This window comes from Microcaecilia unicolor, chromosome 7 (assembly GCF_901765095.1).
Source record: "Microcaecilia unicolor chromosome 7, aMicUni1.1, whole genome shotgun sequence".
Lineage (NCBI taxonomy): Eukaryota > Metazoa > Chordata > Amphibia > Gymnophiona > Siphonopidae > Microcaecilia > Microcaecilia unicolor.
Genome location: NC_044037.1, coordinates 304,952,019 through 304,966,067, shown reverse-complemented (window position 1 = coordinate 304,966,067; position 14,049 = coordinate 304,952,019). Strand labels below are relative to the sequence as shown.

General features: G+C 43.4%; 1 protein-coding gene across 1 annotated transcript in view; it reads left to right on the top strand.

The window, feature by feature from the left end:
• Positions 1–14,049, top strand: part of CFAP65 (cilia and flagella associated protein 65) — a 176,814-nt gene that overhangs the window by 43,032 nt on the left and 119,733 nt on the right. The window contains 2 exon segments of the mRNA XM_030210891.1: positions 8,867–9,132; positions 10,288–10,488. Coding sequence (XP_030066751.1) covers positions 8,867–9,132; positions 10,288–10,488 — 467 coding nt within the window.

Here is a 14,049-nt window from a genome sequence, read left to right as displayed (position 1 = left end):
CACGAAAAGGTGCCCGTAATGACCAGATGACCACTGAAGGGAATCAGAGATGACCTCCCCTTACTCCCCCAGTGGTCACTAACCCCCTCCCACCCTCAAAAAACATTATTAAAAATATTACTTACCAGCCTCTATGCCTGCCTCAGATGTCATACTCAGGTCTATGACAGTGCATGCAGGTCCTTGGAATAGTTTTAGTGGATGCAGTGCACTTCAGACAGGCAGACTCAGGCCCATATCCCCCCTACCTGTTACATTTGTGGAGAAAACAGTGACACCCAAAACCCACCAGAAACCCTCTGTACCCACATCTAGGTGCCCCCCTTCACCCGTAAGGGCTATGGTAGTGGTGTACAGTTGGGGGTCGTGGGTTTGGGGGGGTTGGGGGTTCAGCACACAAGGTAAGGGAGCTATGTACCTTGGAGCATTTTATGAAGTCCACTGCAGTGCCCCCTAGGGTGCCCGGTTGGTGTCCTGGCATGTCAAGGGGACCAGTGCACTACAAATGCTGGCTCCTCCCACGTCCAAATGGCTTGCATTTGGACGTTTTTGCCTTGGATGTCTTTGGTTTTGAAAATCACCGAAAGTCAAAGACGTCCAAATCTAAGGACGTCCTTGGTATTTTTTGAAACAAAAGATGGACATCCATCTTTTTAAAAAAATGACCTTCTCCCCGCCTCCGAATTTGGACGTCTTTGTAAAACGTCCAAATTCCGACAGACGTTTCTTTCGAAAATGCCCCTCGATGTCATACTATGTACTGTTATTTGAATATTTTTTTCTGCTGAAATTATTTATTGCCTATGTCCAGATTGTTCTTGCATTATACCGCCTTGGGTGAATTTCTTCAAAAACGTGCTAAATAAATCCTACTCAAAAAATAAATAATAATAAAGAAGCTGAGTGTGTCAGAGGTAGGCAGCCATCTTCATTATTGTTCACTGTAAAGTTATCTTTTTTTTTTTTTTTGTTACATTTGTACCCTGCGCTTTCCCACTCATGGCAGGCTCAATGCGGCTTACATGGGGCAATGGAGGGTTAAGTGACTTGCCCAGAGTCACAAGGAGCTGCCTGTGCCTGAAGTGGGAATCAAACTCAGTTCCTCAGTTCTAACATCAAATGTGGTTTAAACTCCTTGTGTTACATCTAAATCAACACACCAATGAGGAAGAAGAAAAATGAATGAAGGAAAAAGCCTCTGTATATCTGCGGTACTTCCTTCTTTAGTAAAGTATAGTCACCAGCTGAACTTCAGTTCATCATCTCTCTATATAAAAGGCAAAACCAACGTTCTATGAAGCCTCCAGCCGGAAGTGTGAAGGGGGCGAGATATCCGGTTTCCCTATGAGTGTCTGCCCCGCCCTCTCTGTAACACAGTCAGTGAAGGAAAACAGCAGAGTACGAAATCAAATCGCTGGCTCTGTAACAGTGAAGGACTCAGAGGGGGGAGGGGAGAGAGGCCAGAGGGCAGGGACACACACACTCCCACATGCATACAGAAGAAAACATTGCTAGCCCCCGTTTCATTTGCATCAGAAACGGGGCTTTTTTACTAGTTGGCTATAAAACCTCCATCCACTTTCATGAAATAAAGTAGAAGAGTGAAGTAATGAAAGTGGATGGAGGTTTGTCCGAGCCAATGATGAACTGAAGTTCTGCTGGTGACTATACTTTACTAAAGAAGGAAGTACCGCAGATATACAGAGACTTTTTCCTTCATTCATTTTTCTTCTTCCTCATTGGTGTGTTGATTTAGATGTAACACAAGGAATTTAAACCACATTTGATGTTAGTTGAAAAGCGTTTTTCATAAGTTGTGGTGAAGTTCTTTGGGTATCATTGTGAAGTTAAGCCAGATTCCTTGTAGGCATCTCAGTGCATCATATGTTCTGTTCTGTGCCAGTTCAGAGAAACTTGCAGAAATTATGTGGGAAAACTTGAGAAGTGAACCAGTGCGTAGCAGTAAAGATTTAATGCAAACAAGTATGTAGATATCAAAGGCAGGGGTACACAGTGAGAAATTGAGATATTGATATGCACTTACTGGGGAGCCCATGCAGAAAGCTACTATGGGCAGAAGCACGCAGTTAACAAGTCGTTTGCATGCATGTTACCAGGCATACAATGCAGAAAGTGGTGCAGCACAGAAATTAACTTATGCAGTAGATGTTGACACATAGCATAGTAACATGTATGGTAAGGAGACTATTAGTTATTCTGTGGCAGTGCAGAGAAATACACATGACAATTTAAGGCAAACACAAGACAAGACATTTACTGCCAGAGTCTAGCAGTTCCCCAACCATAGATCCCCTTGCCCCTGACATAAAAACAAAATCTCTGGTAGTCTAGCAGCTTCCCTTTCTTCTCCCAACCTGAACCCCTGCCCCAACATTTAAAAAAATCTGTTATAGTCTAGTGTACCCCCTTCCCTTCTCCAAACCGCTGTGGACCCTCATCACCCACCTCAGAAGTCTACCAGATTGCTAGTGGTAAGTCTACCAATTAAGAATGGATACTACTAGAGGTCAGGCACCACCGTTTTGAATGATGGTGGCACTGGAGGCAGGATCGAGTGGGCATTGCTCCTGCCTTTTGTCCTTCTGAGGTGGATGATGAGTCGGGGTTCAGGGAGGGGAAGGAATACTCTAGACTACATTTTCTTTTGCCCTCTCACCTTTGTCCCCTTATCTTGGCCCTTGTTATTTCTTACCTAGACTACTGCAACTCTCTATGCCGGTCTCCCACTCACCTGTCTGAAGTGTCTTCAACTGGTTCAGTTCACAGAGGTTAAACTTCTTCAGAATTCCCACCATTTCAATCATGTCACCACCCCCCCCTTCTCCGTTCTGATCACTGGTTACCTGTTTCAGCTCGTAACACATACAAGATTTTACTTCTAGTTTATAAATCAAGATTTCCTTCTGACTCTGCTTATCTCAACAATCTTCTCACATCTTTGTTGCCTTCACTTTGCAGATAATAATCTCCTGTCTTTCCCCTCTCCCATGCAACTTTGCCTTTCCTCTTTCTTTTCTGTTACCTTGGTTCAAAGCTTTGGAACAACCTACCACTGTTCATGAGGAACCAACCCTCCCTATCAGCTTCTAAACAAGTCCTTAAAATCCACCTCTTCTCTACCTGTTTCCCACCTTCCACCTAATCTTTCTCCCTCTACCTGTTCTCCTTTCTTTCTGTTATGCTTTTCATGTAAATAATGTAGTGGCCTCTGTGTAGGCTCTGTTTTTCATGTAATCATTTGTTTATTGTAAACCACCTAGATGTCTACGTCCGGTCCTTGGTGCGGTATTTCAAGTGTCCACACTAAAATAAATAAATAAATGTCCTGCCACTGGTATGAAGTACTTTTTCCCCCATTACCATTTTACCTAGATATTTTTATTATTTTCAAGGTTCCTCTTGTTTTTCACATAGCCTGGTCTCACTTGAGGTACATTTATTTAAAATCAAGTCATTTGATTTTGAAGCAGCTATTTTTCCAAATGAGATGTCCCAGAAGAAAAGCCCCCCCCCCCCCCCCCCCCCCCCCCAGTGGCTTTAAAATGTGCACTTAGTGCAACAGGATCATATCCTTTAGAGATACTCATAACCTATTCCTCTTGTTATAAGTTATGCTGAGAAGTTCAGTCCATTGACTTTGGCATTGGAAGTGTTGGCTTCCATGAGTTTCAGAGCTGCATCAGACACTGGGGATGCATCAGCATCGCTGGTGCACTATTCATCCTTGACATTGAACATCAATAGAGGCCATCAGGACTCCAGTTTAGTATGAGAAGAGGAATGATTCCATCAACACCAACTACTTATGATGCTGAACACCAGGCTGAAGCCAGGGTGCATTGATATCGCACCTCATTAGAGCACAACATGGGGAGCACCAAGGCACCAAAGTCATTGGTACAATACAATACAGTTTAGTTCTTCTATTCCGCAACTACTATAGACTTAGTTCTGTGGGGATTACAAAAAAACAACTAGTCATTTACCAGGAATAACAACAAATAATATCTCATTTAGTAACTCCAAAGAAGCCTTGTACTAAACTTTGATGGCCTTATTTAAATTTCTAACAAAGCTGAAGCCTACCTAAGCTCTCACAGTTCAGTTCTCTTCATGACATAATAGATTTTTACCAAATAAATTGCTCTTCAGTTTCCTTCTAAATTACATTTAAAGGGGCATTTTCGATAAAAAGTCTGTCCGATTTTGGATGTTTTGCTAAAAACATCCAAAAATCAAGTGGTGAACATAGCCATTTTATAACCTGAAAAACGCCTATCTTTTTGGTTTGAAAATTATCTTTTTATGTTCAAGAATTTTTATTGATGACATAGGTCAATATACACTTCAAAAAGACATTTTACATTGCGAACCATCTCCCCTGTCATCAAAGTTTAACATATATCCCATTTCCCCCCATATACAAGACTCCTCCATCCCCATTCGACTGTCAATTAGAAAACAATAAACCATGTAACCAGAAATAGTATAAAGCCATATTACTTCCCCTCCCCATTCTGAGAGACCTAACCTTCCCCTGTCCTCCCCCCAACCCTCCCCCCCCCCGCTTCACCAACATCATAAACTCCAAATTCTCTCCCCCCGATCCCCCCCTACTAGGAACTAGATATTCCTCCCAGGCTTACAGAACTGCATATATTCATCCTTCATTCAGAAGTAAACTACTCCCTCAAGGGTGTAGAATCTGTAGATATGGGCCCCAAATGGCGAGAAAGCTTTTCCTCCTTTTTGGCGAGAGCCGGGAGTCTCTCGCTTCCCAAGACACTAAAAGGTGTAGTTGGTTCCTCCAGTGCCAGTAGGTCGGGGGCTCAGATGACGTCCAGTATTGTAAGATGCATTTGCGGGCAACCAGACACATCTTATGTAGGAACAAATTTTCAAATCTGTTTCTACCTCTAAATGCCCCTGGAACATCTAAAAGCATTTGATCTACCGTCCCCAAAATGAGAACCCCTAACTCTAGGTCTAGGAAGTGCTGGATATATCCCCAGAACATTCTCAAGGTTGGGCAACTCCAAAACGTGTAAAAACGATCCCTGATTCCCTCCACACTTTAAGCAAGACGGTTCAGAAAGTCCTCCCATGTGAAATAGCTGGGAGGGAGTAATATATCCTCTGAAGATAAAGCGATATGCACATTCTCTTAGGCGAGCATCTGTAACTAATAGAGGTATACAAGCTACTGATTTAGATAAATCCCAGTGTGCTAAAGAGGTCCCCACCTCTTGTTCCCACTTGTTTTTCAAAGCCATGTGGTCTTGGGGGGGGGTTCCATTTGTTCAAAGCTCTGTAAAGTAACAATATTGAGATCTCCCCTTCTCTAAGAGAATTAAAAAAATCTCTAAGCTTGTTCCCCATACGCCCCCGCTCAGGGAGCTCCTCGATAATGTAGAGATGTAGTGCCACATTTGCCCTATTCCAAACCTATTGCCCCAAGAGTCTCCCACTTGAATAACCACTTCCTCAGCTGAAATGGGCTTCCCCTCTTCTGTCAGCAGGTGCTCAAGGCGAGAAATCTCCTGGGTGGCCCAGTCTACAAAACTTTTACTTGTAAGCCCTGGCTGAAAGGCACAATTACCCTGTAGTGTAAGTAGATCCCGTGACACCATGGTCTCCTCCTAAGTGCCTTATAATTACTTTCCACACGGCCCACATTGGAATCAACAACGTACTCTTCTGAAGCTTTGAGGGGAGCTGCATTGGGCTATGATGAAGCAACGATAACAACTGGTAAGGGGCATAATAAGCACCCTCAAAATCTACGGGGTATAAATCTGGCGATATAAACACCAATCCCATAGGTGATGCAATTGACAGGCCTGGTTGTATAACTCCATGTCTGGGACACCCAACCAATCCCGACCCCAACTCCCAATTAAGTGCGAGAATTTAACCTTGGGTTTCTTGCCTGCCCAGCATAACCGAGAGATTAACATGTAAAAGGCCTTCAGATCTCTCCAAAGCAACCAGAGAGGCAAGGTTTGCAAAACATACAACCATTTGGGGAACACTACCATTTTTACTAAATTCACTCTCCCTAACAAAGACAAAGGGAGATCTTTCCAGCCCTGAAGCACCTTACGGGTCTCTTCTAGCAGCCGTGAAACATTTAGTCGGTACAACTGCCCCACATCCATGGGTAACAATATACCCAAGTATCGAAAAAGCTTTCTTGCCCTGCGCAAAGGAAACTGCTCACTCCAATTCTCCAACACTTGCTCTGAGGAGGAGTGGCCTAGTGGTTAAGGTGGTGGACTTTGGTCCTGAGGAACTGAGTTCAATTCCCACTTCAGGCACAGGCAGCTCCTTGTGACTCTGGGCAAGTCACTTAACCCTCCATTGTCCCATGTAAGCCGCATTGAGCCTGCCATGAGTGGGAAAGTGCGGGGTACAAATGTAACAACAACAAAAAAAGCCTCTGACTTTCCCAGGTTTAAATGCAGACCAGCATAGTCCCCATACTCTGAAAAGATCTCTAAGAGGGCCTGCAATGACTCTCCTGGCTGTGTCAGGTGTACAAAATATCATCTGCGAAGGCCGCCACTTTAAAAGACAGTGCTCCAATCGCTATTCCACCCACCGACGGTGCGTTCATTGTATCTCTCAACACTTGCTTTGAGGAGGAGTGGCCTAGTGGTTAAGGTGGTGGACTTTGGTCCTGAGGAACTGAGTTCAATTCCCACTTCAGGCACAGGCAGCTCCTTGTGACTCTGGGCAAGTCACTTAACCCTCCATTGCCCCATGTAAGCCGCATTGAGCCTGCCATGAGTGGGAAAGTGCGGGGTACAAATGTAACAACAACAAAAAAAGCCTCAGACTTTCCCAGGTTTAAATGCAGACCAGCATAGTCCCCATACTCTGAAAAGATCTCTAAGAGGGCCTGCAATGACTCTCCTGGCTGTGTCAGGTGTACAAAATATCATCTGCGAAGGCCGCCACTTTAAAAGACAGTGCTCCAATCGCTATTCCACCCACCGACGGTGCGTTCATTGTATCTCTCAACAAGGGGTCGAACGTTAGAACAAAAAGAAGGGGCGAAAAGGGGCACCCCTGTCTAGTTCCTCTGAAAATCATCCGTCTCCGTCTCATTAACAGAATCTCGCGCCCTGGGGGACAAGTATAAGGCTCTCACCGCCGACAAAAGCCGCCCCAAAAAACCGTACTTGGCTAAAGTTGCATTTCGAATATGTTTTTCCACCGTGCATCCACGCACAAAACCCACTTGAGTATCCTGTAACAGCTTTGGGAGAACCCGTTCCAAATGATTTGCCATTATTTTAGCCAGTAGCTTGACTTCAAAGTTCAATAAAGAGATAGGTCGATATGATTCCGCTAATTCTGGGTCCCTCCCTGGTTTTGGGATTACAATAATTCGAGCAGTGTTGAGATGCGAGGGCAGTTGCTCCTTATCCACTAAGACATTAAACATGTTTACCAGAGGCTGGACTCTCTCATAAGTTTATAAAATTCTGCTCTATAACCATCCACTCCCGGGGCCTTAGACAGGGCACTCTGCTGTATCAACAGGTTGGTTAAGCATCTCTCCATCTACCTGTCTCAGGCCCAGTACCTCAATATTATTTAGATCACAAGGGAGACCCCCCCTCTTCCGGTGCCTCATAAAGCCGTTGATAATAGGAATAGAATATGTTACAGATCTCTTGATCGGTATGGACCTGAATCCCCTGACTCATTCTCATAGACAAAATCCTTGAATGCCCTTTCTTAACAGCTATAAGACGTGACATAAGGCGACCTCCTTTGTTCCCATGTCTATAGAGCTGGGATATCTGTGTGGCCAGTCTACTAAGAATGCTGACTCCCCATACATCCCAGTTGCTTGTTTTTGTGTGTTCTTCCCTTGAATGTTTTTGTTTTCGAAAATGATCACAAAAGAAAAATGCACTGAGCACAAAACATGTACATAATGTCTAGGAAATGGCCATTTTTGAAACAAAAACATAGACATTTTTCTGGTTCAAAAATTGTCATGTTCACTTGATTTTTAGGTGTTTTCAACAAAATGTCCAAAATCAGATTTAGACATCATATTGAAAATGCCCCTCCACATATAACAAATTAGGTTGTTAGCAAAATAGAATCAGTGTTGCCAGATGTAAGGCAGTAATTGAATTTTGCCCAAGCGCATAGACAGCAACATTCAAGATGATTGGGAATGCGAAACAACCTTCCTGGACACAGTGAAGAAGGATGCTTAATATTGGGGTGCTCCGCACCTGCAGTGCCGGATCCAAGAAGGAAGGGGACCCACTGCCCTTAAACAGTTGATCGCCCTCATTCGTCATAGGAGAGAAAGCCAATGTAAGGTGTGCCAGGTGGCAGCCCAACCTCCTCTTCCTGTTACCATGAAAACTTATATACTGTAAGGAGTGGGGCCACTTCAGGGGATCATGAGCATACACTTCCTGATATGGCTGTTGCTGATCTTCCTTCCTATTACTAGTCAAAAGAGGTGAGGTGAAGTGTGGAGGCTAGAAATGGGAGGAGGGGCCATGGAAGGCAGACCTTGAAAGGTGTCGTGTGAGTGGGGCTAGAGGGAAGGGCCCTGGAAGGCATCATGGAATTCCATTCTGTAGGAGGACGAGGCTATGGGATGTGTTTTGTTTTGTTTTGTTCATTTATTTATGACTGTAAAATGTTGTATTTTTATGTATCTTGTTTCTTGCATAGGTTGTTTATTGGGTAATAAATTAAATGGATTATAGAGCCTATGGAGGAGGTGGCTGTCCATTAGTAAATGTTCACCTGGGGATACTAGCACAGCACTACTCAGAAAGCTCTCCTACGTTCCATGCTATTCCAGGTCCATGTGTGTCACTGCAGTATCCTGTAGTATACTTTGGCCTCATAAATCTCGGGGAGCAGAAGATTCGCACCCTGGAAATTAGCAATACATCCAGTGCCTCTGCATATTACCAGTTTCTTATTGACTGCAAGGAGAGCGTCTTCAGTGTAGACTGGCCTTGTGGGATTCTGAAGGGGAATTCTACTCAGATCCTGAAAGTGACCTTCAACCCCAAACATCCCATCAGTTACTACCGGAGAGTGATCTGCCTCATCCACCATCAGGTAAAGGGAAAGGCAGTTAATGCATTTCAGAGAAATAAGGGTACAAGGGTAATACTGCAGAATGTTTTCTAGCACATCTTATCTACATTGCACCGAGGTTTGAGAGTTCATTGATTGCTTTATATACCTGGTGAAATTCTGCACAAAAATTTTAAAATTGTGTACAATAATTTTGACAATTCTACATAATATTTTGAAATTCTGCAAAATTCTGTTCAATTTATTTTTACATTTTTTTGTTCAGAATTGCTGCATCATAAGTCTGGATATCACCTTTACAGTCAACTTTCTCTCTTGCTCCAGTGGCAGTTCTATCTCCCCACCCCTCAGCCTTACATGCTATCAGGTCTATCTCCTAGCAAGACCCCAATCCTGTGTGTCCCCAGAGTTCCCCCCCAATGCACCCCACCTTCTCCCCAAGCTCCAGGCTTATACTCCACCTCTGATGTTGGGAGTTCTGCATAAATTTTCCGTTGCACAGAATTCCTCCAGCAGTAACTCTAGTATATAACATTACAGGGATTCAAATTCACTGTGGGACACACTTATAACAGTTACCTTCAGACACGCAGTGATATTTGGCGCTCATTGATATGCTGAATTTTTGCACTGGATGTGGAATAGATAGGGCACTTTTCCAAGACATTTACCTGGTTAAATAATGATCTACCTGGGTAAATTGACCTATCTGAAAATTGTCCTCCACTGCCTGGTTTGGATTAGGATTTAGCTCATTCCTTTTTCAGGCGAGTTACATTTAGGTAAGATAAGTATTTTCTTGTCTCTGGAGTGCTCAGAATCTGTACCCGAGGCAGTGGATGGTTGAGGGTTAAGCGACTTACCCAAGATCACAAGAGTGGCAGTGGAATTTGAATCCTGGCTTCCTACTTCTCAGTCCACTGCTCTAACCATTAGTTTCCAGTATTCCCGAAGTTGTGTTTAACTTGGAGAAAACATGGAGATTTTTAAGAGCTAGTTAAACATACATCTCTCTGGGATTACTTAACTATATTAGATCCTGTCTTTAAGGAGAGGATTAAGTAGACAGTCACTTGAAGTTCCTTCCAGCTCTTCTTTTTTATGATTTTAGGTAGTTTGTAGTCAGAGATTGACTAGATAGTAATGGAGAATCTGCAATGTTCTGTACCTTCCCAGGGTGCCCTTTTCCTAGATTTGATTGGTACCTGTCACTCCATCAAGGTCAAGCCAGCCATCCTGCATCCAAAGCACATCTCCCTATATAGGACCCACGTGGCAAGGGGCTTGACTCTTTACTCACCAGATATCCTGTGCACCATGCGACGGGAGGGCAAGTTGCAGACAGATGCAGATGGGGCCCTACAGCTGCTTCAACAGGTATAGTGATGCCTTGTACAAATGACTTCTTAGTCTGCACTGCGTGATATATCAGTCTGTTGGATATGTTTTATTACCTGTTTGCATAGCTTCTACTACTACTATTACTAGTATTACTTATCATTTCTGTAGCGCTACTAGACGTAAGCAGCGCTGTACGCTTGAACATGAAGAGACAGTCCCTGCTTGAAAGAGCTTACAATCTAATCAGGACAGATAAATGGAACAAAGTAAGGGATAAGGGAATTAATTAGGTGGGAAAGATAAAACATACACGGGTACTGTACAAGTGAATAGGGGTTAGGAGTTAAAAGCAGTATCAAAAAGTTGGGCTTTTAGCCTAGATTTGAAGATGGCCAGAGATGGAGCTTGATATACTGGCTCGGGAAGTCTATTCCAGGCATATGGTGCAGCAAGATAAAAGGAACAGAGTCTGGAGTTAGCGGTGGAGGAGAAGGGAGCAGATAAGAGAGATTTATCCAGTGAATGGAGTTCCTGGGGAGGAGTAACATAGTAGATGACGGCAGAAAAAGACCTGCATGGTCCATCCAGTCTGCCCAACAAGATAAACTCATATGTGTATACCTTACCTTGATTTGTACCTGCCTTTTTCAGGGCACAGACCGTATAAGTCTGCCCAGCAGTATTTCCCGCCTCCCATCACTGGCTCCGGCACAGACCGTATAAGTCTGCCCTCCACTATCCTTGCCTCCAAACCACCAACCTCTCTTCCCCCACCTGCTCCGCCACCCAATTTTGGCTAAGCTTCTGAGGATCCATTCCTACTGCACAGGATTCCTTTATGCATATCCCACGCATGTTTGAATTCCGTTACCGCTTTCATCTCCACCACCTCCTGTGGTGGAGTGTAGGGAGAGATAAGAGTGGAGAGGTACTGAGGAGCCTCAGAGTGAATGCACTTGTAAGTCAATAAGAGGAGTTTGAACTGTATGTGGAAATGGATAGGGAACCAATGAAGTGACTTGAGGAGAGGGCTAATTTGAGTGTAGGGACACTGGTGGAATATAATTCGTACAGCAGAGTTTTGAATAGATTGAAGGGGAGAAAGATGACTAAGTGGGAGACCTGTGAGAAACGAGTTGCAATAGTCTAAGTGAGAGGTGATAAGAGTGTGGATGAGGGTTTTGGTAGTGTGCTCAGAAAGGAAAGGATGAATTTTGGTGATATTATAGAGAAAGAAACGTCAGGTTTTAGCAGTCTGTTGGATATGTGTAGAGAAAGAGAGAGAGGAGTCAAAGATGACCCCTAAGGTTACGAGCTGATGAGACAGGGAGGATGAGAGTGTTATGCAGAGAGAAAGAGAATGGGGGAAGAGGAGAGATGGGTTTAGGGGGAAAGACAAGAAGCTCAATCTTGGTCATGTCTAGTTTCAGGTAGCGGTGAGACATCCAGACAGCAATGTCAGATAGGCAGGCTGATACTTGGGCCTCGATTCCTGCTGAGATTTCAGGTGTGGAGAGGTAGATCTGGGAGTCATCAGCATAAAGGTGATACTGAAAACTATGGGAGAGCACCAAGGGAAGATGGAAAAAAGAAGAGGTCCCAAGACAGAGCCATGAGGTACACTAACTGATAGTGGGATGGAAGTGGAGGAGGGTCCGCCAGAGTAAGTACATAAGTAATGCCACACTGGGAAAAGACCAAGGGTCTATCGAGCCCAGCATCCTGTCCCCGACAGCGGCCAATGCAGGCCAAGGGCACCTGGCAAGCTTCCCAAATGTACAAACATTCTATACATGTTATTCCTGGAATTGTGGATTTTTCCCAAGTCCATTTAGTAGTGGTTTATGGACTTGTCTAACCCCTTTTTAAACTCTGCCAAGCTAACCGCCTTCACCACGTTTTCCGGCAACGAATTCCAGAGTTTAATTATGCGTTGGGTGAAGAAACATTTTCTCCAATTTGTTTTAAATTTGCTACACTGTAGTTTCATCGCATGCTCCCTAGTTCTAGTATTTTTGGAAAGCGTGAACAGACGCTTCACATCTACCTGTTCCACTCCACTCCAGGTTTTATATACCTCTATCATGTCTCCCCTCAGCCGTCTCTTTTCCAAGCTGAAAAGCCCTAGCCTCCTTAGTCTTTCTTCATAGGGAAGTCGTCCCATCCCAGCTATCATTTTAGTCGCCCTTCGTTGCACCTTTTCCAATTATACTATATCTTTCTTGAGATGTGGTGACCAGATTTTTTTTTTAATTCTTTATTTATAAGTTTTGACATTTATATCATCAAACATAAATGTATTGAAATATCAGAAATATAATAAAATGTATGACATAATACTTTATATCATTCAACAAAATAAGGAAAAAATTGTTCTATAATTTGTCCACAATTATTTGGTCAAGATACTAAGAAATAGTTCAAATGGAAAATTATGGTAAATTAACAATTTACTAACAGATGGGAGCAACAAATGTACACAGCCGATATTCAGCATATTTAAACTAAGGGAGTGCCTCCACGGTAGGAACAGCCTTTTCCCTTGATTCAATAAACTCCAATAACTTCTTGGGAGTAAAGAAAACATAGTTCACCAGATCAATTGAAATACAACATTTACAGGGAAATCTCAGCACCAATGTGCCTCCTAATTTTAACACCCTAGATTTATACAAAAGAACTTCTTTTCTCCTCTTCTGTGTGACCCTTGCTAAATCTGGGAACACTTGAATCTTTTGTCCCATGAAAGAATCGTTAATATGTCGAAAATATAACCGAAGAATATTGTTTCGGTCAAACTCTAGGGCAAAAGTTACCAGCAATGTAGTTCTTTCAGATATCAGTTTGAGAGAGTTCTCCAAGAATTCTGTTAAATTTAATGTAGTGCCAGGAGCTGTTTGAGATTGTTCGTTTAATTGAGCAGATCTACCAGTTATGTATTGGGTTCTCGTTATGGGGGGAAACCCCTCCACTGGAATCCCCAATACCTCAGTACAATATTTCTTAAGCATATCTGTAGGATTTATCAATGGTGATTTCGGAAAATTCAAAAGTCTCAAATTGTTCCTGCGCGCATTGTTATCAAGATATTCCATTTTTCTATCTTGGATTTCTCTTTCTTTAATCAAAACTGAGGAAATATTCTGTAGTTTTTCAACCTCTCCTTCTATTTTCATAATTTTAACTTACTGCTCCTGAGTTTGAGCTAACAATGTTTGATTGGCCTGTTTCAGGTCCGTTATATCACTTTTAACTGAGTTATTCATCAAGAGTAAAGTATTGTTCATTGCCTGAATGGCATCCCAAAGTGTATTCATAGTTACCACTGCTGGTCTCTTTAGAGCTCCGATAGACGCGGCTGCAATCTCCCGAGAGACAGGAACAGCGGCCTGCACTGAGTCCTGTAATGATGTTTCCTTTCCCGGGGTTGAAGTGCTCATAGGTCCTCCCTCTACGAGTACCACCGGTCTGGGTAAATCCAGAACCTCAGGTTGTCGTGACCCCACGAGCAAAGAATCGCCTCCGGGTCGTGGAGGTGCAGTGAAGGAAGGAGGACTTAGCGTCACTCCTTCTATGCTGTGCTTGGTACCGTGAGAG